Genomic DNA, 23,681 nt, shown 5'->3' with positions numbered 1-23,681 from the left:
CTGCTGTTCCTCTGCGTTGTCTTTTTTTTTTTTCATCTCCTTCTCTATTAGCATCCACGGGTTGGAACACTTGCATACGATGACGAGGTTGGGCATGAGCAGCGAAGAGGCTTCCCTTTCTTGATGGATTTTTTTTTTCTTCTGGGTTGGGCCTCGTTGCGAAGGGAGGGAGAGGGTTGGGATCTCAGGATGTGGGTGTGTGTATGATGATCTCCCGGCCTCCGATTGCAAACCTCGAGGGGTTTTGTCTGTTAGCGCGTGTGTTTTGTGTATCCGCCTGTGCCAGGTTTTGTCCTGCATAGCATTTCCAAGGCGTTTGTTTTTTTTTCTCTGGTCAGGTTGGGAGCGATGTGTTTGAAACTACCTAGATAGAATCGCGTAGGATTAGGTCTCTTAATGTAAGATGGACGTGATTGAACAACAACGTATAACTATGGAAATTGACCAAGTGATAATAGTCCCACGTGCTGCATAAAAGCGATGTGTCTTTTCTTGTCTAAGCAATCAATAGCCAATCCGCGTTTAGAATGCTGACGGCCACTCCGAGTAGGCAGAAATGAGGACGTTCTTATGGGTATCATTGCTTCCTACGCCGTGCTGGTTGCACTATTGCTATTCAATGTCAACTTTATCCTCCAGTTGATAAAGTCATCCGTTAGAATCTCGCCATGCCCAGCCTCTTCCACCCGGAACACCTCAATATGGCTAGACTTTGGTCTCCTCCGAATTCTCCAAACGCCGTCGTCATTGATGGTGGCTCGCAGCCCTAAGGCGGTTCCGCATTAGAAAATCAGTCGCTCTTCTCACGACAGGGGCCCCGGGATTTTTCCATTTTCAACAACTTACAATCCAGGAACGCACTCGCAAAGTTGATGCAGATGTTGCCGTCCCAGCTGGGCCTGCCGCCGCGCTGCACCTTGGCCGGGATCTCGGCCGTCTCGATCTCCTGCAGGCTCTGCAGGACGCCCTCGCGGCTGCGGAAGCCGACCACGATCTTGGGCACGCCCAGCAGGAAGGACTGGATCCAGAACTTGAGCAGCTTGCGCTCAAAGTTGTCCTTGTCCCGGTCGCTGCGGATCTCGAGGCTCGTCTTGAGCTCCACCCACGCGATGGGCGCGCCCTGCTGCGGCGGCTTCGAGTCCCAGACTGAGAGTGTTATATATCCCACGTTAGAAGGGGTTTGATACGTAGACTAATGTTAGAGAGACGAAAGGGGGGTTGGTTGGGGAAAACATACTTGCGTCTACTTCACCGCCGAGACAGAGCACTGTCTTGCCGACTCCTGTGCGCACGACGGAGCAGTACTGCGCCTTGTTGTTGACGACGTGCGTGTCGCGGCTCTCGATGAAGTCCCGGTCGACCTCGCCCCAAGGGGCAGGGAGCGTGGACAAGGTCTCGAATTTGTACCCCCAGAACGACATGACGTCCTGGGATATTGGGCCTCTGGAGGGCTGTGACGCCTGTTGCTGCCGGGAAGCTGCCTTGAATGCGTGATTCTCCTCGATGAAGCTACCAAGACCATTAGTTGATCGTTTATTCGCCCAAGTTAGCAGTCAAGGGCCCTCCTTACATGCAGTCCTAGTGGAGATGTTAGTATCGGCTGGTATTCCTCACAAACTCCATAGCTCTGTCTCTTACCTCAAAGAGAGTAGCGTTCATCTCGAAGCTGTCAATATCACTCATGTAAGTGAGAGTCTACACCCTTTGACTTCCAGGAGTCTTACCCGTCTCTATCGTCGAAAGGGGAAGCCATAATCTGCCAAAGATAAGTATATAGTCTTTCCTCTTGCTTTTATTGTATCAAACTATTTACTAACCTTTGTCATCATGCCACGCCAGGTGACGACCTGGGCGTCGATCTTTTTCTGGGTCTCCTCTTCATGGGCTGCAATGGTCTTGAGGAGGCTGACGAGATGCTCATCGCCCGAGTCATCATGTTTCACAAAGTCCTCGTAGCCACGAGATAGGTTTGCGCCCAGCAATGGCGGGTAATACCATTTTAGAGACGAGTCTCCCAGGTGAAACTCGTGGTTGTCATCGTATGAGAAACAAGCAAACTCCTATAGGACGGGTCCAAAGGTCAGGTCAGAACAGTAACCACGGCACCTGAGAAAACTGGCGAACGAGCCTGGCCAGATCGAGACGTCTACTGACCTTCGGCCGCTTCACAGGCTCGCTCTGGCCTGCAAACCTGTTGACCGGGTGGACTGGGAAGCTCGCGGTCATGCCAGCCGCCAAAACACAGGGCACGCGACTAGGCGCCCGTTTAAGCAAGTGGCGACGGGGAAACACGGCGATGACTCCCAAAAGGAGTGAGTGCGGTTACTCAAAGCAATGGCTGCGCCTTTTTGATATTCACGCACGTGCGAGATGAGGTCTAGTGTGATTAAGCCGGGTTGATGTCGGATGTACGTACTTGTACATGGAGGAGAGAGGTTGACTTTGGGATAGTGGGGTTTAGAGCTACCAATTGGAGGTTGATTTTAGTGCTTGTTTCTGTCTGTTTGCATGCAGGTACCAGTTCTCATCCAATTCAAGACATTCCCACGTCACATCCGTCCACGAGCCTCGCCCTACAGCAATCATCCATGCGTATCCCACCCCGGAAAGCAGCCATGAGAGTCAATAAAACTACTCTTATGCGCAATTTATGAGCTGTCAAATTTGAGTCTTGGAAGAGCCGGCAGCTTATACAAGCTCAGACCCCACGTGTCGAGCCGCCGGGAAAGCTCCATCCACTATCTCGAATGAACTGTCAAGCGTCACAAGCAAGCGCTGTAGCGCTTACAAGGGCTAGCAAAAGTGCGCTGCCGGCGCGCCGCTCCCGGCAAACCACCACGGTTTGTCGGGACACGTGGGCCACCGTAGCCATGACGGCCTCACCCTGGTCCGGTGGATTTGCCTATTCCGTGTGTGGAGACACCACTTGGGCCTCCATCAATAATGAACCCCGTATCGCGCGGTCGACGGGCTTGAGGCTTCATCGGGGAACTTACACCGACAACCGTGAACTTCAAGTGTTCTATATGATCGGCCAGAGTTCCCTGCCCAAACGAGACAGGATGAATCTGGGTTGTGGTGTATCCCTCAGAGGCCGCTTACAGACATAGACGCCAGTGACAATGCCCGTTTCTATCTCGCTCAAGGCGTCGCTCGCCCTCATCGGCTCTGCTGCCGCAGTCCAATATCTCGCGCCGGCCCAGGTCATCAACCAGCCGGCCAGCGCGACGGCAAAGGAGCCCCTGAAGTGGCTGGGAGCAAACAGCCCCTGGTATGCCGGTAGGAACTTGCCCGATAGACCCGTTCATCTTCTAGAATCGCTTCTGATTGTACATCCCAGGCCCCAATGTCTTTGGCATCTCGTCAGATGTGCCAGAGGGCTGCACCGTCGACCAAGTCGCGTACGTTGTGCGTCATGGCTCGCGATACCCGGACAGGGGAGCCTACCAGGGATGGCTTGATTTCCACGCCAGGGTTAGTTGCCTCAAGGCTCGCATGGACGCGATCATGGGTGGCCAAGTTTCTAACGGTGTGGACAGACCTCGGCCGGTGGCTACACCTCTACCGGCAGTTTAGCATTCCTGCCTCGATGGGAGACAGTTCTGTCAAACCCCAAGCTGCAGATTGCCATGGAGAGCCCTACTGGATTTAAGGAGGCCTTTGATCTGGGCTACCAAGTACGAACCAGGTATGTACTAAGGACTGTATCTCGGCGCATTCCGCCTGTTCACTAACTCGCTGGCTTTAGATATCCTCATCTTTATAATGATGGGGATGACTTCATGGTGTGGGCCAACAACTACACTCGTGTCCTGCAGACCGCCCAGATGTTTGTTCGCGGCTTCCTCGGCTGGGAGGCCGACACTGCTGGCAGCGTGATTGCTGTTACCTCGAGAGGCTATCCTGGTGCCCTCGGTAACTCGCTCGGCCCGTCCGACATGTGTCCGAATTTCCAGGACACCTCCGGCGCCGACCAGGTCGCCCAGTGGGAGAGTGTCTTTGTCCCTCCTATCCAGAAGCGCCTTCAGGCCCTGATCAGTGGGAACCTCACTCTGTCCCCTGGCGACATCACCAGCATCCCGTACCTTTGCGGATTCGAGTCCCAAATCACTGGCACTCTGTCTCCTTTTTGCGGAATCTTCACCGATGAGGAGCTCCTCAGCTATGAATATGACAACGATCTGAGGTACTACTACGGTGTGGGCCCTGGTGCCGACCTCCCCTCGAAGATGATGCTGCCCTTCCTGAACAGCCTGGTCGGGCTTTTCCAACAGGGGCCTAACATCACGGGCAAGGCGCAAGACGGATCCTCCTTCCAGGTCCCCAAGATTCTCATGTCCTTCTTGAACGATGGCCAATTGAACGAGTTCGTGGCCGGAGTCGGTGTTTTTGACAACGAGAAGCCTCTTTCTCCCACCAGCCGCAACGATGACCGCTTGTACATTGCCTCGCACTTCACTTCGATGAGAGGCACTGTCACGGTCGAGAGGCTGAGCTGCAGCGGCTCCGGCTCCGGCAACGGAACCGCGCCAACCACGACCGCCAAGTGTCGGCCCCGTCCGACGGGCGCGCCTCGCAGCTCCCGCAAGGGTGGCAAGAAGTCGAGCTACATCCGCATCAAGCTCAACGACGCCGTCTACCCAGTCCCGTCGTGCAAGTCTGGACCCGGCTCTTCGTGCCCGCTTGATGACTATGTCCACTACGTGCAGAAGAAGTACGCTGCGTCGGGCGACTGGGTCAAGAACTGCAATGTTACTCTTGCAGGTGCGCCGACCACGGTGCAGGGCGCCAGCTTCTTCACCGACCTCAGCAGCCCCTGGCTCCAGAGGATCAAGCCTTAAAAAGCTCAGCTCGAGGTTTCATGTATATATTTAGTGGAAGTAGGGGACGATTCGATGGGATCAACCTTTGTAAAGACTACCCAGCAAAACATAGATAAAAATTGAAGATATTTCTCATAGGATGTGTAATAAAGTAATTCATTTATTTAGAAATCTTAAGTGAAGTGAGTCCAGCAGCTGCACCACCTGCCTGCCAGCTGGCAGTATTCAGCAGCCAGCGACATCAGCAACTAATTGCAGGGTGGGTCCGTGCTGGAGCAGGGGTCGCATTTTTCGGAAAGCATTCGAGACCTCTAAATCTGGTCCACACGTTTTCCAACTCCAGATACGGGACGAAGGGCAAGATGGCGACTCTTCGCGAAGTGTCGCGGCCCCTGAGGCAATTACCTTTCAGCCAATTGATTCGGCCAGCGGCTCCGTTCTGCGTTAGGCGATGCGCGTCGACACAGGCCGCTGCGACTCCCGCCAGCAAGGTCCCTGACCTTGCGGACCTCGAGGCAGACTCGTCTCTCCTGACGCCAGAGCTCGGCCAGGATGTGAAGGCCACAACTCCCAGGATCAGGGCTATGAAGAGGAAAACCAAGTTGCCCGGTAGCAGGTGAGCGACTTCAGCTTACCCGGGTTTCGAAGACATCAACACCACTAACCCGTCTCTAGATACCAATATCACCCGCCCAAGTACGAGCGCGGCCCACTGCATCCTATCCAGTCCCCTGCATCATCCGATCCCGTCGCGCGAGACTTCGTCCCCGGACCTTACAACCTGCCCCGTCTCAAGCAGACATACCAGTCCACGATCGCCTCCGACATCATGACCCTGACCTACACCCACAAGCCGCCCGGGACGGTCGAGCGAGAAACGCCTGAGCGTCTGCGAGGTTGGGATGGCTCTTCGCCGTACCACAAGAACCGAGCGCGGCGAGGCCCCCGTGGCTCCGCCGTCCTGCGCCCGATCGAGAAGGACATTGACTTCCGCAACATCCCCGAGATCAAGTCGGTCACGGTCGTGTCGCACGTGCCCAAGGCCGTCAAGGACCCGGACCACCTCATCGTCGCGCGCGCCATGATGCAGGCCATCACGGGCTCCGTCCCCGAGATCACCAAGGTCAAGACGAGCGTCGTCCAGTGGGGCATGCAGTCCGGCAAGCAGGCCGGTGTCAAGGCGACGATCCACGGCAACGACGCCTACGAGTTCGTCGACAAGTGCATCCACCTCGTCTTCCCCAAGATCAAGGACTGGAAGGGCATCAAGGGCAGCACCGGAGACAGCTCTGGCAACCTCGCGTGGGGTTTCGAGCCGGAGGACATGGCGCACTTTCCCGAGATGGAGGCGAACTACTCTGTAAGTGTCTTGTGTTGCTCGATCGTCCATCCTTCTGTGCCTTCGTGCTGACCATACCCTTTTTTTAGATGTACCCTCCCAAGATGGTTCCCGGTTGCCGTGTGTTCGTAGAGACCACTGCCCGGTCGGATAGGCACGCCAGGCTTCTTTTCCAGGCCATGGGCATCCCCTTCTATGGTGAGCTCAGGGATTAGAAGGTGCAAAAGAAGGTCTAAACATGACGGATTATGTAAATCTCCAGAACAATACTGTATCATATCTGTACATTGTGTACATCACTAGCAGCACGAGCATTTTGTGATTAATATAAAAGAGGAAAATAATCAATTCCCATTGGTTTTTCCGGACCTGCCATATGTGAACCCAGTATGACCACTGTGGTAATGGTATCGTATAAATAACGCCGATTTCTCCAAACCCGAACGCCATCTCATGCAAAAAGAGATCTCCGCAAGGAAGATGAAGCGTGTCTAAGCCGTTTCCTTGGATGCTTCCTCCTTGAGTGCATTCATGACCACATCCACTGCATCCATGTTCATTGCGTCGACCTTATCGAAGGTCTTGCCCACCTTCCCGAGCTCCTCGTGGCACACGTCCATGGCAGGTTGGTAATTACGACACGCCGAGCTGAGAGCATAGACGGCCTTCTTGCGCACGTGCGCCTTCTCCTCGCTGTCGGTGGCCAGGGCAACTAGCCGGGGGACGCCGCCGAGGGCCAGCAGGCGCTCCTGGCTGGGCTCGTTGTTCTGGACGGCCGTGCCGACGCACCAGGCGGCCATGCGGCGCAGCTCGGCCTCCTCGTGCTCGAGCATGGAGAGCAGCGGCGTCCAGAGGGAGAGGGCGCCGAGGTTGTTGGCGTTGTCGAGCGACTCGATGAGCTGCTCGAAGTTGTCGAAGGCCGTCAGCTTGTCCTCGAGGCTGACGTCCGGGTCGTCGCGGCTGGTGACGACGTCCATGGCGGCCCGCATGAGGTCGGCGTCCGAGGGCCCGCCGAAGAGGGAGGCCAGGACCTCCGGACTGAGGTTGCTGCGGGAGGCGGGGGCCGGGGCGGCGCCGGAAGGAGGCGTGCTGGATTCCTCGTGGTTGCCCGTGGTGTTTGTGTTTTCAATGCTCCATTTGAGGAGCTCGTTGAGGCCTCGGTCCATCGTGTGTGTAAAGGGTGCCTTGGGTACAAGCTCGTTCTGATTGGACTGTTTTGTTCCGTGTTTTGGTTTTCAATGTTGGATGTTGGATTATCGAGGCACTATGTGATGATATTATAGGCGATTGTGTCCTTCTCTCCCGTTGTAGGTACAAGGTTTCTCAGTCAAGTCGATGTCATAAGTCTTTCACTCGGGGGGTTTTTGATAGCAAAAAGTCAGGCACTACAATCTTTAAAGCTGCTTTCCTCATTCGGGAAAGTTCACGAATGTTCCATACGTAATTGGCTTAGCGCACACACACGTGACAGCCCACGATGATTCTCTGAATTTCGAGCTTTAGTAGTTACATCTCACAGGCCTCTGGATGGTGGTTCTGAGGAACCCATTTGGGCAGGCCTTGGCAATGCTCAGAGCTTGCATCTGCAACATACCATTCTTCTACCCTGCATACTGGGATTCGCTTTATATAAGCGGCAGGCAGATGCTATACCGGCCTCAATGATGATGTTATCTTGGCGGAACCCCGCCATCACAAGCAATCAAGACACTGCCCCACCAATGCCCCTCGTCCTCGATTTTGGGGAGGTACAAAGAAGATACTTCGTCCCAGCTCGGGCCTGGCAAGCTACGAGGTGCCACCGCCACCTGGTCGAAAACCAGAGGCCAGATGCTCCCATGTCGTTCAGTGACGCGTCTGGTATGCTTGTCAAGCTTGCAAATCCATTCGATAAAGACGCAGGAAAGAACTGTACGGCCCTGTGATGAAACAGAATATTTCTGCCTCTTCTAGGCTCCTGTGCAAAAAGCTTGGCGGAAGCGCCGGGGGTGGTACGCCTACGAGGCTCCAGAATTCGTCAAGGAGTCCACGTAAGCCGCAGGAGGCTCATCGCAAAGAAATTTCGCAGCCGTCGGATGGGCTACCTACCTACCTAGGTAGGTAGAAGCATCAAACTAAGTGCTTTCGCAAAGGGGGGGCGATAGACGTCGTAATTCGGCATGGTGCTTATCATATCCCCCATCTCGGCCACTCGAAGCTAGACGGCAACACACATTAGAAGCGCCACACGTGCATACGGGAAGCACTTAATGTGTCTGATATGCAAGTAATTGAGATTTTGACGTTTTGAAACAGCAGCTTCTGGGTCAGCCTCGTGCTCTGGGCTGGAGAAGGTTGCATCGTAGGGTCGACAGGGTCATCAGCCTTTCGCTAATGGGCCCTTCAAGGCCTTGATTCTATTATTTGCCAAGTTGGGATCAAGGACGATATCGTGGACTGGATCCAGCCGATGTAACTTGCGTTCGGTAGGTGATCCCCAGCTGTCACAAGCAGCCGTGTGATACAGTCCACCTCAAACATTAAGAAATCGATGCTTTACTATGACGGCAGCCTTCGAAACGTCGACCTCGCGGCGGCATCACGGAGGGATCTCCGCCAACAGCATCCGCGTTGCCGAGAAAACAAGGGTTCGTTTCTGATGCATTTGATGCCTGCCTGGCATGTCAGCCAACAGCAGGAACTCATTGTGATGTCCGGCGGAATTTCCAGCCACCTGCAAAAACTCGCTTGGTACTTTGGTCCCCAGAGAGAAAGAGGAGAGTTCATCAGGAGTGATCATGCAGGGGTTTAACAAGATCGGGCGTTGCTGTTGCAGTCGGCCCAGCCCCCAGCTAGCTTGTTAGGTGGTTAGGCGGTAAAGAGAGAACCCATCCATGGATGGATGGAGTGCGGCCTTGCCCCCCCCCCCCCCCCCTCCACCCCCCCCCCCCCCCCCCCCCCCCCCCCCAATCGGCGCCTCTCGTTTCTGCGCCGTGCCAGAGATTAGGCGGTCGCGACTTGCGTTCGTCCTGCCACCGAACCCACAGTTTAGCGCACCGCCCACCCACAGCGATGGCGAGAGCTGACGCCAAAGCCCCCGAAAGAAGAGCTAGCAGGTGCCAGCAGAGCCAAGTACCTGGGCTTGTACCTCTCCTTTTCCTGCACACATCAGCAAGTGACATCGTCGCAACAACCGTTGTTCCTTCCACCAGTTGTCCCCCAGTCCCAGTCCAGTCGTGCCTTGGTGCCTTCCTCCCCTTCCCCTCTTCCCACATCCTCAACCAAAATCCGGCCTCACCTTAAATTCACCTCCTCCTATTGTCCACCTAAACCCATTCCCATCTTTTCCCCCCAAACATCCAACCGGCGTCATCGACCGCACAAATCCTCTCTCCGTTTCACAACGACATCGCTTGGTCGATCTGGGAATCGCTCAAGCTCTCAATTTCTTCATTTCATTTCTTTTTTACATTGCTTGATCTTTTTTCCCTCAGGGAACTACGTAATCCGCCAACATGGAAGGTCGGTCAGCCCGCAACCCCTCAGGCCGCACAAACGAGTGCGCACAAACGCCCGAATCAATTTCTCAACCTCGCATCTCGAGATTCCATCTGCTGACATTTGCTTCATCATTTCAGAGGAAGTCGCAGCTCTCGTCATCGACAATGGGTAAGCTTTGCTTCGATTCACCGCCAGCTCCGCTCCCGCAAACATGGGGTGGATCGAGATCGCCGCGCTGCTGTGCATTGCTCTCCAGAGCTTCGAACTCGACCCCCCATCCGCCGCGAGCTGGATACAAACATGGGCATCTGCTAACTGTGATCATAGTTCGGGTATGTGCAAGGCCGGTTTCGCCGGTGACGATGCTCCCCGAGCTGTTTTCCGTAAGTTTTCGCCTCCCTAGAGCCCAACTTGGGCCGGCCCGGTCAACGCCGCAACGGTCCCTCATCAAGTATAACGTCTCTAACGTGAGAAAACAGCCTCCATTGTCGGCCGTCCCCGTCACCATGGGTTAGTACCATTCCATCCGCGGCCATGCGGTAGCTCTCGGTAGGATCCTAAGTGCCTAACATGCGAACTCACAGTATCATGATCGGTATGGGCCAGAAGGACTCGTACGTCGGTGATGAGGCGCAGTCCAAGCGTGGTATCCTCACCCTCCGATACCCCATCGAGCACGGTGTCGTTACCAACTGGGACGACATGGAGAAGATCTGGCATCACACCTTCTACAACGAGCTGCGTGTCGCTCCCGAGGAGCACCCTGTTCTGTTGACCGAGGCCCCCATCAACCCCAAGTCCAACCGTGAGAAGATGACCCAGATTGTCTTCGAGACCTTCAACGCCCCCGCCTTCTACGTCTCCATCCAGGCCGTCCTGTCCCTGTACGCCTCCGGTCGTACCACCGGTATCGTCCTGGACTCTGGTGATGGTGTCACCCACGTTGTCCCCATCTACGAGGGTTTCGCCCTGCCCCACGCCATTGCCCGTGTCGACATGGCTGGTCGTGACTTGACCGACTACCTCATGAAGATCCTGGCTGAGCGCGGCTACACCTTCTCCACCACTGCCGAGCGTGAAATCGTCCGTGACATCAAGGAGAAGCTCTGCTACGTCGCCCTCGACTTCGAGCAGGAGATCCAGACCGCCGCTCAGAGCTCCAGCCTTGAGAAGTCGTACGAGCTTCCTGACGGTCAGGTCATCACCATCGGCAACGAGCGCTTCCGTGCTCCCGAGGCCCTCTTCCAGCCCTCCGTCCTGGGTCTGGAGAGCGGTGGTATCCACGTTACCACCTTCAACTCCATCATGAAGTGCGATGTCGATGTCCGAAAGGACCTGTACGGCAACATTGTCATGGTAAGTTTCGGCAGCTAGGATGAGGCTCAGCTCTGAACGAGAAGCTAATTCGTTTTCTAGTCTGGTGGTACTACCATGTACCCTGGTCTGTCCGACCGTATGCAGAAGGAGATCACTGCTCTGGCCCCGTCCTCGATGAAGGTCAAGATCATTGCTCCTCCCGAGCGCAAGTACTCCGTCTGGATCGGTGGTTCCATTCTCGCCTCCCTGTCGACCTTCCAGCAGATGTGGATCTCGAAGCAGGAGTACGACGAGAGCGGTCCTTCCATCGTCCACCGCAAGTGCTTCTAAGGTAAGATATCGACACCCGCCGAGTAGCACTCTGATGGAGACGAGCGTGTGAATGCTAACGGGTCTCTTAGCATCGCGACTCCTGCATGACGAATTCTGGGTGCCCGTACTCACGAGCTCAGGCCCATTTCAACGAGATCAACCCCGACACAGAGCCTCTGACATTACGAATGTACCCAGAACTAGTCTCATATGTCCAAAAAGTTATCACCATGGTCGAGAGTTGGGGGCGGTTCATACTTCTCCGTAGGAAAAATATGAAGGCGATTGTTTTGTCATAAGGGTACAGGTTTGTGAAGGATGGGGTGGGCAAGTCTTTACGGAGGTTGATCATGCAAATTCACTTTTTGGTTCCCCCTTGCCTCCATGCGGAACGACGGCCCTTTTTCACGTGCTACCATAAGTATGAGAAATGTTTTTAGAATTGAGCAGACCCTTTTCAAAGTTGCAATTATCCTGCTTGCATGTGGTATTGAGATGGATGTACTTCGGCAGCTCGTTCGCCTGCAGCCTTGTCCAAGTATGAGGCCTAGCCACTTCTCTAGACGGGTCACTTAGGGCACGGAATCCTCTTTAGACCTCATTTGGTCATTTGGTGATAGTTGTGCCTGGGGCTGCTGCTCCGCGTCTTGGCCATCCTTGAGCTGGCGGTACTTCCTCCGACTCTTCTTGGCAGCGCTTGCCTTCTTCTTGCTCTTTGAATCTGCTACAATCGCGGTACGGCTGTGCTCGCCATTCTCCATCTCATCAAGTTTGGCGGCTAGTAAGTCGCGCGCTATCTTGCGATTTTGTGATCGCGATCGGGTTGCTTGCGACTTGACCACGATGCCGGTCGGGATGTGCGTTAGTTGCACGGCGGAATTGGTCTTGTTCTGAACAGCAGGCATGTTAAACTACGAATCTTCTGATGGTAAACCCGTTCATGTTTCCTGGAACGTACGATTTTTTGCCCGCCTGGCCCGCTACCTTTTAGGTAAGACTCCTTCAGGTCTGTGTCTGGCGGCGGCTTGGGCCGCGATGGCATCTGTTTCGAGGAGTTGCATTGTGGTGTACCCGGGTGGAAGAGACGTGCCCCGGACGAGGTGAAGACTCTCTGCAGGGGCAATATGCGCCTGGTGATAGGCCTTGGCCCGGTAGGGAATGCAGAGCCTAGGGATCGGAGAGCTGGGACCATTGTTGTGGCATCTTATGCCCCATGACACAACCTCGACCACGGGAGTAGTGATGTTGTTCCGAACGCTGGATGTCAATTCAACTGAGTTGTTATCGGCGACTGGGCTGCGCGTTATCGATAACGGCTTGGCGGGACTAAAATTTTGATTACGGAGTAGGGGACGCGCATGCCTGTACAACCACTTACTCTAATCACGGTGGGCCAATCACGGAAGACGCGGGATCCTAGAGAGACTCCTGATCTTCACTTTGACAGGATCATCTTAAATCAATTTGCCAGGCAACCAAGATACCCGGCTTCGTTATACTTTGATTACCAATCAACCGGATCTCTGCTTTGAGAACCAACTACACTCCAGAGATCGTCGAACTGCGCTGGTTCCCTCCTCCACCAATTGAACCTCCCAACCACCCACGCGACAGCAAACAAGCATCATGCGCCCCAACACCGCGGACGCAGAGGAGATCCTGAGCAAGGGGGAGAACCGCCGGCACGCCGTCGAGATCGAGCGCCCGGACGAGAAGCGGCAGCAGAAGAAGCAGAACGACGACCTGCAGCTCATGTACGCCGCCCAGCAGCGCAGCCACTACATCGCCATGGGCAAGCTCGAGACCGACAACGGCGACCTGTCGCTCCTGGGCCGCTTCAGCAAGTGGCTCAAGCTCAAGATCTACCAGTTCGAGGCGACCTACACCCTCACCATGTTCTCCTCGGCCGAGAAGTTTGTGTTCTGTACGTTTTTGCTTTTCGGGCCCGCCTTTACCACACGCGCACGCGCACGCACACGCCTGGCTAACAGACTTTGTGTGTGCGAACAGACTCGATTCTCTTCCTCCTGACCAGCCTCACCATGATCGCCTGCTTCCTCTACCTGCCGCACCACATCGCCTTCATCGCCAACCGCGCGTGGTTCTACGTCCACGGCGACAACGTCGACGTCGTCGAGCGCACGATGGAGGCCGTCTCGGAGCTCGCCTCGGCCAAGCTCGCGGCGGGACAGGCGACGTCGACTTCCTTCACAGTAGCGGAGAAGACCGTGTCCATTGTGCGGGAGCTATGAGACGTGAAAGGCGTCGCATTCCTGGAACAAAGTGACCCAGGCGGTGGAAAGGGGGGGATATGACCCGCAGCCAGTGACTTGGGCCGGCGTGGTACGATAGAGATGGGTGACCAAGGCATAGCATTTGCAAATGACATATAGTCCAACGACATTGGCGTTTCGGGGTTGATCTGTGGGAAAATCATTGGAAGTATAGCCTCTCAATTGGGCAGCATCAAACCTTACGAGTAATCTTAATCAAAGACACATTCACATCAACTCGTATATGAATCACTTTGAAGACCGTCTACTTCATCCAGTAAGCTGTATCAAATTTGTCTATCACAGCCCAGTAACAGTGTACACTCTCAACGAGCTATCCTCTCCAGCCACGGCCAGGTCAAAGCCAGCGGCGTTTCTGTCGTCCTGGGCCGGCCTCCAGGCCAGTTGCAGCACGGGCTTTGGCAGCCACAATCTATGATGATTGGTTAGTCGGCATTTCTTCAAGAAGGACAAAGTAGCGATTAGAAACTTACCGCTCAGGAAGGTCAAACTTGGATCGAAGAGACAGATCTGCACGAGCGAGGCGGTATATAGACAACTTGCCCACCTCGTTGCCCACGGCTAGGATCAGATCCTCCTCCTCGGACGGCCTCCTCCAAAGGAATTCGACAGCAGTGACCGGGTGCTCGCCTGCCAGCGTCGTGACGAGTTCGTACGACCTCTTCCCATCTGCCTCCTTCTCACCCCACACCTTGACACTCTTGTCCCGGCCTGCCGTGGCGAACACTCGCCTCTCGCCGCCTGCATACGGCGCCCACGCGCAGTCTAGAATCATCCGAGTATGTGCCTTGGGCATGAGCTGCAACGGCGCGTAGGTGAGCCGCCTCTCGTCGCCGCCGCCGACGACAGCATCGGTCCTCTCGAACACGGCCCACTGCCTGTCCCGCCCGACGCTGAGGAGGTAGTGGTCGTCACTCGAGAAGCGCAGGCGGGCGGCCGTGAGCGAGTGGGCGACGAGGGGCGGCCTGACCTCCGTCCAGCCGCGCGTCTCGAAGAGGCGGATGACGGCGTGGTTGGTCGAGCTGGCCTTGCAGGCGCTGGCCACGAGGCTGCCGTCGTGCGAGGCGGCGAGGCAGCTGATCTCGTAGCCGTGGCCGTACAGCTTCTCGACCTCAGGCCAGAGCGTGTGCCGCGACAGGCTCTCCTCGAAGGGCGGGTGGTCAAAGTCGAGGGTGGACTTGCGCACGACCGAGGCCGGGTCCACGGCATTGTGGTCGAAGTCGTCCATGGGCGCGAGCTCCTCGTCGTCGTCGACGGCGTCGATGGCTTTGTTGGACAGGCCGAGGACGGGGACGTTGGCGGCGTCGGGCATGGCGTCGATGCTCGCCGGGTCCGACTCGGTGCCGCCGGTGAGGCGAGCGATCATCTTGGCCACTGCTTTGGGCTCCGAGAAGACCCGCATGAGCTTCTCGTCGGCTCCGGAGACGAATTGCGACGCTCCCAGGGCAGAAATACAGTTCAGGTCGTAGCCGTGAATCTGTGGCCTAGACATCTCGTGCCACGTCGGCGGCTGTCCTGCAGGCTTCCATTCGGCGTGCAGGCGGGTGGTCTGGTCGGAAGATGTCGACAAGAGGTAGCGGCCATCTCTTGACCACGAGATCCCGGTCACGGCTCTCGTGTGTCCCGTTATAGACAAGGCCTGTATCCAGCGGCCCGCTGTTGAATCATAGGCCCAGCGCCTCCAGCTACCTGTCCTGCCGAGGACGACCACAGATTCGCCCGAGGGTGACCATAGGCCAGTCCAGAAACCGCCTATACTTCCAGTTGCAGTAGTGGCGCCCTTCTCCCTGCTGAGTTCACCGAGCCTGGCAGTGGTAACCCAGACGCCAGTGCTAGCATCTGCCTCCCAAATGGCCAGCGAGTTGTCTGCCGAGGCGGAGAGGAGACGCAAGCTGCCATCTGCTGCGGCGTGCCACTTGGCACTGTAGATCCAGTCATCGTGGCCGAAGAGGAGGGCCTCGAAGGACACTGAGTAGTCTTCGTCCCCTGCCTTTATCCTGTGGGCCTTGTTTGATGGGGATTTCCCGGGGAGGAAGGCGCCCATGGCCGAGTCTTGTCCCATGGCCGCCTGGGCGGGGAGATCCTTGCCCCTGTGTATCCGCCAGAGACGGACATATTTGTCCTGGCTTGCTGATGCAAGCAGTATGTCGCCAGCGGGACCGGGCTTCTCACGAGTGAAGTCGAGTGACCTGATCCATCCTTCGTGGCCTGATAGAGTGGCTTGCAACGAAAACTGCAAGGTCCCATCCGAAGTCTTTGATCCCGAGTATATCTGAATGATATCTTTGGTTCCGGCAGAAGCAAGGACGAATGATGAATGTTGGTCGTCGAGTGGACTAAGTGCTAGTGCAAGGGGAAAGTATTTGGGTTTCGTCTTGAGTGTCTGCAGTAACTGCAGGTTGCCAGAGTCGAGAGCCCAGATCCGGATGGTCGCATCGGCCGAGCCAGTTGCCAGGATTGTCCTCCTGACAACATCTGAGCCTACACACTGTGCAGCAGGTACAGCAATGCAGTGTATGGCTGCTTGGTGATCCTGCAATGTCTGTACGCACTCTACATTGCCGTCGTGATGAACCGCCCAGAGCTTGAGCAGGTGATCGTCTCCACCACTGACAATGTAGTGAGGCCCCCCGCTGTCGTGCCGTGGCAAGAACTTGACCGCTTTCACCACTTCCTTATGGCCACTCAGGAGATGAGAGACGCCAAAGGGTGATGAGGCCTCATGAAAGGACATGCGTGTTAGTTGACCAAGACAGGGTGAAAGGGGAGAATCTCTCGGCAACTCACATCTGGTCGCCATAGGGCTATGTTACTATCTGCTCCAAACGCAAGTAGCCCATCGGAGCTCCAATCTGCGATAGCTGTGTGTCGGTTGGCTCCCACGGAGAGGTAGCTCACGTCGACGGCTGCTTCGCCCATGATGCCGAGTTGAGCCACACCTATCAAGGGTGCATGACCCTGCCCTCGGCGCAGTGTGAGGCGATGTGGCGATGTTTGGTGCTCTGTTCCGCTTGTGGCCTTATTGTTGATATTCGCATTTGAATCCTCACCAACATTGACTCTCTCATCAGAACCCTGCATTGCATTGGCTTTCTTCGTGACCTCGCCCCAAATTCTGGATATGGTAAATTTTGGCACTTGTCAGCTCGCACTGTGCGTCACACACACTCTCAAACAAACTGCTTGGTGGAAAAGCTGTCAAATGTACCGTATGGAGCACTGTACAAGTTGGAGCCTTGGCGCGGGAGCTAAGATTTTCTTAGTAGCGAACGTGCCTACCTTATTTAGGCGACCACGCTCCTTCACATAATATTCATTCATCATATTCACGCCTGCCTGCGACCGACTCGGACTTCTGATTTCACCGTGTGTTTTCTCTCTCAACACCGGGCCTCGTGTGTTTACCTCGCCCGTTCTCCTCGCGATCGTTCAGTCAATATGGCACAACAGCAGGTCCCTGCGCTACCAGTGGCGGAAAATCTGCACGCAATGCCGATTGTCGTGGATTTTTCGTGAGTGTGCACTTTGCTTCTCCCGTGCGGCTACTGCTAGCTGCTCACTCTAAGCCTCAACTCGCTCTCTTCTTTTTCCTGCGTTTTTGCTTTTGGAGCCCTAAACCTCGATCTCAAACGGTCTCCCCGGGGCTTCTCTCTCATGCATCCGTCCTAGCTTACATTGGTTTGGAACAATGCTAACATGGGTTTATGCCCTGTAGCGGAGGCCTAGAGATGCTCTTTTCAGATCAAAAGCGTCACAAGTTGGCGATCCCCATCAAGGATCAGGATGGCAAGTCCGTCACAGTGGCGTTTCTGATTGAGTACCTATGCGAGAACATCATGAAGGACAGCCGGAAAGAGCTGTTCGTATTAGATGGCCACCTGTGAGTGTCTTGTCCCTCACCGTACGGTGGTGCATCATCGGCAGGACTGACTCTCTGACAATAGCCGGCCGGGCATCTTGTGTCTCATCAACGATGCTGATTGGGAGTTGGAGGGCGAAGAAGGTTACAAGTTGCAGAGTGGTGACAACATTCTGTTCGTGTCGACGTTGCACGGCGGCTAGCCAGCTCAAACCCCCATGAGGATCGCCTGCCCATCAGCGGCACGGCGACTTTCTAGATGAACTACAATCAATGGACCGCTTGCCCTGGCTCGGGACCGACCTCCGGCCCAGGATGCCCTTGATTGACAAGTCAGCTCTAGGACCTCAGTCTAGGCCTCTAGGCGGGTCGCATGGCTGTCTTGAGCTGCAGAGACTCATTTCCAAACGCCCCGCTCGCGAGTTGCCAGTTTGTTTCGAAACCGATTTATCGATGTATGAGCGGTCTAGAGTCAGCTCAGCCTTTCAGCCAGCAGCCTGCTTTTGGTGGCAGATAGCCAGCCACAATTCCTAGCCTGCCCCCCCGGCCGTGTTAGTCAGAGATCTTGGCCTCGCATGACAAAATAACCGATGCTGCTGCTATGGCAATGTCCTCTGAATCGCTCGGTGGATGCCCGACCTGTGTGGTCCTTTGTCGTTGATGCTTTCGCGTACACTAGCCAGCTCATTTCACCCCTCGCGTCGATGGGTCGGGCTAGAACGCTAAGACAAGAGAGAGACGTCAAAACCCTTGGAAACCAGGAGATTGACTGGCTAACACCTGTGCAAGGGTATTGCATATTCTCCTGCCAGTTCGAATTCGTATTGTACTCGCTGCAATGGCTCGGCGATAGTTGCCCTGGGTCGTCAATTCTGCAGAAGACTGCAGAACACACACCCTCCTTGCGGGAGCGGTGAGACCAAGGACGATATTCAGCAAGAAGCGCTGCCTTGCTAAGTGGTCAACCGGACTTTGTCCGGCTGCCGATTACTGGCTGTTCTGCACCTCTTCTGCCACACTCACCAGACATTGTGACCACAGACGCGGCCAGTCTTAGCGGCCGCACGAGGCTTGGTTCCGCGATTGGCCAAAAGGCGGTTCAATCCACCCGCACACTTCGGGCTTTTGTACAAGAGCTGCACCGGGGTTGCCATGCGCCACGCGGGATGTCCCAGTAACACTCGTGTTTGCTGGCACACCGGCGGCGGCTCAGCAATATTCTACGCTGGGTATTGCATTGCCCATGGCCGTTTCGATAGGCCTCTATCTGTCTTGATGCCCGGCGTTCTTCCCCGGCCTTTCCTGTCCATTCATACAAACCCATTCTATGTCAATAAAGGTGGTCGACTGCAAGCAGAGTCGACCGGTGAGCTAAGGCTGCTTGCTACCTATACGCGATTGTTCTGCCAGTTCCTCCACCCCCATTACATCATTAGTGTGTACATGCAGCCTCTCCTTGGGGGTGTGTGCAAAAGCAGCCGATTGTTCAAGGTGGTGAGAGACACGGTCCCGTGCCGTCCTCTTAGACAGGACCTAGCTTCAAAGTGTTGCGGCATCGGAGAATCCCATCAAGACATATACAGTACCCTCACGAAACAGACCGTTACAGGACACGGCAGGGACTAAGACATTCCTTCCCGCAGGCCCCCTTTCCCCCCAGCCGCAGACGTGCCGTCCTCGTGAAGTCTTTCCTCTCTTGTTTGTCGGAGAGGGTTGGCTAAAAAGACCAAGATGGCCCCCGGAGAAGGCGGTGATGTTCCGGGACACAGTGGCTGCGATCTGCCCACTTGGCCCGCAAGCCATTTTTCTGTAGATGCATGACATACCGTCTTTTTGCCCCCCGAATCGGAGGAGGGGCGTCACCGCCTATCTTCCTCGTTGCCCTTTGGGCGCAGAAAATAAGTTTCAATAGATGGCTGCAGCACCGAGGGGGCGTGTACCTGTGAACGGTTGTCTTTTCTACGCCCAAAGGGATGGGGCGCAGGCTTTGGGTGCTGGCCTCTCTTGCTCTTGTGTACGTGCAGCATACGATGCACCGGCTCTCCCCAATGGCGGCCTCCAGGCCGATGATCACCATACATCATCGTTGCCGCCCCTACCTAACAGACCCCTTCCTCCTGAATTAGACTTTTTGTTGTTGTCCTTTTTTTTTATTTCCCCTTCCTTGACCGACTCTTCTTGCCTCTTTTCCCCTACCTACAGCCCGGGTCAAGTACCACCTCCCGGGAAGTCACAAAGTACCTACATCACCCTCTCTCTCTCCTGTCCTCTTTGCACCCTTGCGTACGTGTATGTCTTGGAAGAAAACGTGTAATGCATATGAGACCCCTCCCCCCGTGCTGGGGGGCGGTTTTACGGATCGGATCGCAATCCGGGAAGACCAGGCACATTTTCTCAGCCCGTGCCCAGAGACCCTGGGACAACAACTCTTTCGTCACTCCATGCTATCCGGTACGGCTCACGCATACTCCGTACAAACACGCACACCCCCCCATATGGGAAGATCTGTATGCGAGACCAGGGGCACGGGGTCATGAAATCTTGATGACGATATGATGAGGGTGACTAGGCCAGGCCATGTGGCTACACACACCGACAACAGTCAATGCCCAAAGGGCCCATCCATCCATGTAAGGCAGAAGTTTAAAAAAACACGGGATATCGGATAGGTGGCCGAAGTAGGTAGATACATGTAGATATGATACAAAGTTCGAGACAAGCGTGACAAGTCCATCCGTCTCGGGATTGCCCAGCCTCCCATCTCGTCACCACAAGACAAGGGGTGGTGGATGAGTAGGTAGTCTGGAGCAGCTCGGCCCCCAACACAGGTAGACAAACAGAGAGACAGAAAGACAGTGCTTGTGCCCTCGACGGATGAGATACAGCTGGGTAAAAAACAGATATGCACGCTATGATACGACGGCAACCATGCCCAAAGGCCCAGTGTGATAACCGGGTTGCCTAACCGGCCAGTGACAACAATATGACAAGAAAAATCAAAATTCAGCATCTGACACAAGGTGTTCAGACAGCCACCCACCCCCCTCTCCGTTGTGCGCCTAGAAGCAGCCATCATGTAAGTGCTGTCAGTCCTCATGATCCAAACCGGAAAATAACGCCACGCCCGCTTTTTGACTCTCCTCCTCTGGTTTTCTATTCCTTTTAGACACCCGCGGAAAATGCAAGCAGCGGAAAGCCTCCCCAACCACGCGATGCTCCTCCTGGACGCCCCCTGGAAGAAGGTCCTGAACTCCCCCTGAAAAGGGACAAAAAAAGTGATTCGCTTCCACCCTCCAAGAAACAGCAAAATCTGTGCCGCTCGCCTCACCCATCTGCGTCCGCTCTTCCCCTGGCCAATTGACCATCCTAAGAGAATGCGCCAGTTTTTCTTCGCTTGATTATTATTGAATGTCGTGTACCATCGTCTCTTCGTGTAGTAGTAGCAGCAGTAACAGTAAAAAGGTTGATTTTCGTAGCTGGGTGGAAAGTAGGAAACGCCTTGCTGAGTTTTGTAGTGCACATAGATGCGGGTGGTTTCCCCTTTCCCACCCGTGGTCTTTCGTTTCGTCGTAAATTTTGTCGCAATTGCTTGCGGGTTTGATCTTGCTTTGCAAGATCGAAATGCCAAAGACATAGAATGGGCAGTAAAGCCCAAGGGGGGCTCGGGAATGGCAATGGTTGACGGATTGGTACTCACTAACCTAACATGATAAGGCAGGGGTTGCAGTGATATCATGTTAGTGTATGGGTACCATTCCGTCAACCGTTCCCGACCCCCCGGCAGGCCTTAGTACATTCGCTCGTTAAAATGCCGCTCGCTAAAAGCCATCTCGCGGGCGTGATCGTCCTCGTAGATTGGGCCGCCTGACGAGGACGAGGAGCCGCTTGCGGTCATGGACTCGTGGTCGGCGTCGTACATGTCGTAGCCGACCTGGTGCTCCCTCGGCAGGGACATGGGGATCATCAGGGCCTGGGGTGCAACGCGGGCAGCAGCGAACGCTGGTTGATGCTCCACGCCCGCCTGGAGACCATGCACAGGGTTCTGGGCGCGGTACTGGGGCGGAACGCTGGGCGTCGGGCTGATGGGCGTGACGGGTACGGACGACGCGCCAACCTTGCGGTCTCGCCCGCGGCCCTTGATGCCCTTGTTGCTGTTCTTGAAGAGCGTGGCAAAGTACCCCCGGAGCTCCCTGTCGTCCTCAGTCATGTCGCACTCCCTCATGTACTCAAATTTGCCCATGAGGGCTTTGAGAGAAGCGGCATGGAAGCGGTTCATGTGGGCCTGGGCAAATCATAGTTAGTATAGCTCACAGAGGATCACAAGAACAAATCTCTAGGACAGAATACTTGCCTTCAGGTTACCTAGCTGACTGAGTCTTTTGTTGCAACCATCTAGCTTGCACACGTACGGCTTGACGTGCTCGTGTGTCCGCAAGTGGGCGCGAACGTTTCCTCGCTGTGCGAACCGCTTTCCGCACTTTTCACATTGGTAGGGCTTTTCACCGGTGTGGCGCCGCTCGTGAGTCTGCAAGGGGCTGTTAGAGAAGCTATCTAGAGGTGAGGCACTGGCGATTGCTCACCTTGAGGTTTCCAACCTGAGAGAAGCGTTGTCCACAATTGGGCAGCGCGCAAACCTATCGACAACTCATTAGTCACGCCTCCCTCTTCCAGACATCAAGAGGAACCACTTACGTAGGGGCGCTCGCCAGTGTGTGCACGGCGATGAATATCGAGGTGCGTTTTTTGATAGAAGACCTTCCCACAACCCGGGACGTCGCAGTTGTGCCGTCTTCGTTTGGCCTTTCTCGACCTCTGATCACGGTCAGCACTGAACGCCTGGCAGTCTCTTGCAAGCTACATGGGCCTCACCTTTCCCCGGGCAACTGGCGGATCTGGTGAGACTTCTCGTTCCTCCTGAAGGTCTTCAGGATCGGGAGCTTTCACCAACTCATCTGTGTGTGGCTTGGACTGGATCGACTTCATCAGAGTGTCGACGGCCGTGTGGAACTCCGGTTGAACTGCACCACCGATGGGAATGTTGGAGGTGATAGTTCGGGCCTTGGGAGGAACCACGGTGTCTTCAGAGGCTATCTCACTCTTGACAGACGGGCTTCGGTGGTGTTCCTGGTAGGCCGGCGGTGGCTCTCGTTGGTACCCGACACAGCGGTTCAGATCTGCCTCCGTGGTCATTGGCCGCAGGGCGGCAGGTCTCTCATCCTTGAACGGTGCCTGGACAGACTCTGGGGGGGAGGTGTACGGGTTGTACTGCATGGGGATCTGTGGTTGATACTGCGGAGCTGGCATGGTGGGAGCGGTCGCGGCGCTGTAGCTAGGAGGGCTCATAAGGTACGGGAAGGCCGCCGGTTCTCTGGGCAGAGGCGGCGATCCGGTTGGCCGTCCGTTGTACTGCTGGTGCATCATGTGTGTTCCCATCATCATGTAGTGAGCATTCTGGTTTTGTTGCGGCCAGCGTCCCCATGACTGGGGCGCGGCGGATTGCGCTGTGAGAGCCAGTTTAACTATTGTTGGAACAGTCTTGCAACAGGGGCAAGACTGTCACGGGTACAGCTTGTAGTGCAGGACCTGGTGGTAATCGCCAGGTCACAGTTGGTGGGCTTCCGGGAGAGTCGACAATTTCAGATCTCTTTATATGATAGGATATCCCTGCAGGAAGGGAAGCACCTCAGGATGACAGGGCCGTAACAAGCAAGTCTTGTAAGACCAATGAATGAGCCGTGTAGGTGCTGTGGTGTTGTGGGAGAAGCCCGTGTGGTAGATATGTCGTGTATCTGGTCTGGGGACAAGCAAAGAGGGAGATGGGTCTAGATGATCAGGAAGAGAGAGCGTCGACTGGGTGGTCCCGAGAGCGGGAGGGCAGGTATATCAATACTTTTGGGAAGAGTTGGAGCAAACGAAGCAGCTGGAGCTGGGGTAGAAGGGTCTAGGGCCGCGAGTGATAAGCTGGGAACTGGGGAAGAGATCTTGCCTGGTCTGTCCAGACGACAAGGATGGCCAACGACGACGACGGTGAGGTAGGGGACGGCCCAGGGTGCATGGAAAACTCCCACAAGTCTCAAAGCAAAGTACCTCGCATCTGGATCTGGAACCAGAGGCCATGTCAAATATATGGGCGAGCCGGCATGACCTGTATGTATATCAGGTACCCACGCAGAGACGCAGAGGGAGCGGCCACTAGGTAGGCAGGCTGAGGAGGAGCAATGCCGGAGACTAACTAGACGAGCCAGGTCAACCCAGGT

At 55.4% G+C, this 23,681-nt stretch overlaps 10 protein-coding genes across 10 annotated transcripts; 5 read left to right on the top strand and 5 right to left on the bottom strand.

Annotated features, from left to right (window-relative positions):
• Positions 1–587: 587 nt before the first annotated feature.
• E0L32_012057 (uncharacterized protein) lies at positions 588–2,424 on the bottom strand (the record flags this gene model as incomplete). Its single annotated transcript, XM_031134855.1, has 9 exons — positions 588–766; positions 847–1,146; positions 1,238–1,509; positions 1,571–1,578; positions 1,639–1,666; positions 1,725–1,756; positions 1,818–2,060; positions 2,155–2,254; positions 2,417–2,424. 9 exons carry the CDS (start codon positions 2,422–2,424, stop codon positions 588–590), a joined length of 1,170 nt encoding a protein of 389 aa, XP_030999357.1.
• Positions 2,425–3,122: 698 nt separating this feature from the next.
• E0L32_012056 (uncharacterized protein) lies at positions 3,123–4,841 on the top strand (the record flags this gene model as incomplete). The annotated part of the gene is made up of 4 exons (XM_031134854.1): positions 3,123–3,279; positions 3,341–3,474; positions 3,540–3,688; positions 3,749–4,841. 4 exons carry the CDS (start codon positions 3,123–3,125, stop codon positions 4,839–4,841), a joined length of 1,533 nt encoding a protein of 510 aa, XP_030999356.1.
• A 344-nt stretch (positions 4,842–5,185) lies between these two features.
• E0L32_012055 (uncharacterized protein) lies at positions 5,186–6,377 on the top strand (the record flags this gene model as incomplete). The annotated part of the gene is made up of 3 exons (XM_031134853.1): positions 5,186–5,439; positions 5,499–6,183; positions 6,252–6,377. The coding sequence occupies 3 exons, from the start codon at positions 5,186–5,188 to the stop codon at positions 6,375–6,377; spliced, it is 1,065 nt and encodes a 354-aa protein (XP_030999355.1).
• A 276-nt stretch (positions 6,378–6,653) lies between these two features.
• On the bottom strand, positions 6,654–7,328 carry E0L32_012054 (uncharacterized protein; the record flags this gene model as incomplete). The annotated part of the gene is made up of 1 exon (XM_031134852.1): positions 6,654–7,328. One exon carries the CDS (start codon positions 7,326–7,328, stop codon positions 6,654–6,656), a length of 675 nt encoding a protein of 224 aa, XP_030999354.1.
• A 2,328-nt stretch (positions 7,329–9,656) lies between these two features.
• Positions 9,657–11,289, top strand: E0L32_012053 (actin; the record flags this gene model as incomplete). Its single annotated transcript, XM_031134851.1, has 6 exons — positions 9,657–9,663; positions 9,780–9,810; positions 9,970–10,025; positions 10,122–10,152; positions 10,227–10,998; positions 11,059–11,289. The coding sequence occupies 6 exons, from the start codon at positions 9,657–9,659 to the stop codon at positions 11,287–11,289; spliced, it is 1,128 nt and encodes a 375-aa protein (XP_030999353.1).
• Positions 11,290–11,843: 554 nt separating this feature from the next.
• On the bottom strand, positions 11,844–12,176 carry E0L32_012052 (uncharacterized protein; the record flags this gene model as incomplete). The annotated part of the gene is made up of 1 exon (XM_031134850.1): positions 11,844–12,176. The coding sequence occupies one exon, from the start codon at positions 12,174–12,176 to the stop codon at positions 11,844–11,846; it is 333 nt and encodes a 110-aa protein (XP_030999352.1).
• A 721-nt stretch (positions 12,177–12,897) lies between these two features.
• On the top strand, positions 12,898–13,523 carry E0L32_012051 (uncharacterized protein; the record flags this gene model as incomplete). The annotated part of the gene is made up of 2 exons (XM_031134849.1): positions 12,898–13,195; positions 13,282–13,523. 2 exons carry the CDS (start codon positions 12,898–12,900, stop codon positions 13,521–13,523), a joined length of 540 nt encoding a protein of 179 aa, XP_030999351.1.
• Positions 13,524–13,844: 321 nt separating this feature from the next.
• Positions 13,845–16,646, bottom strand: E0L32_012050 (uncharacterized protein; the record flags this gene model as incomplete). The annotated part of the gene is made up of 3 exons (XM_031134848.1): positions 13,845–13,977; positions 14,039–16,284; positions 16,353–16,646. 3 exons carry the CDS (start codon positions 16,644–16,646, stop codon positions 13,845–13,847), a joined length of 2,673 nt encoding a protein of 890 aa, XP_030999350.1.
• A 357-nt stretch (positions 16,647–17,003) lies between these two features.
• On the top strand, positions 17,004–17,627 carry E0L32_012049 (uncharacterized protein; the record flags this gene model as incomplete). Its single annotated transcript, XM_031134846.1, has 3 exons — positions 17,004–17,077; positions 17,281–17,445; positions 17,510–17,627. The coding sequence occupies 3 exons, from the start codon at positions 17,004–17,006 to the stop codon at positions 17,625–17,627; spliced, it is 357 nt and encodes a 118-aa protein (XP_030999349.1).
• Positions 17,628–21,211: 3,584 nt separating this feature from the next.
• E0L32_012048 (uncharacterized protein) lies at positions 21,212–22,860 on the bottom strand (the record flags this gene model as incomplete). Its single annotated transcript, XM_031134845.1, has 6 exons — positions 21,212–21,706; positions 21,772–21,775; positions 21,834–21,949; positions 22,005–22,058; positions 22,117–22,236; positions 22,294–22,860. 6 exons carry the CDS (start codon positions 22,858–22,860, stop codon positions 21,212–21,214), a joined length of 1,356 nt encoding a protein of 451 aa, XP_030999348.1.
• Positions 22,861–23,681: the final 821 nt, after the last annotated feature.

This window comes from Thyridium curvatum (genome assembly GCF_004353045.1).
Source record: "Thyridium curvatum strain D216 chromosome Unknown NODE_133_length_58504_cov_82.914470, whole genome shotgun sequence".
NCBI classification, from domain to species: Eukaryota; Fungi; Ascomycota; class Sordariomycetes; order Thyridiales; family Thyridiaceae; genus Thyridium; species Thyridium curvatum.
The sequence above is the reverse complement of the archived record's forward strand: the minus strand, read 5'-3'. Positions and strand labels throughout refer to the sequence as shown.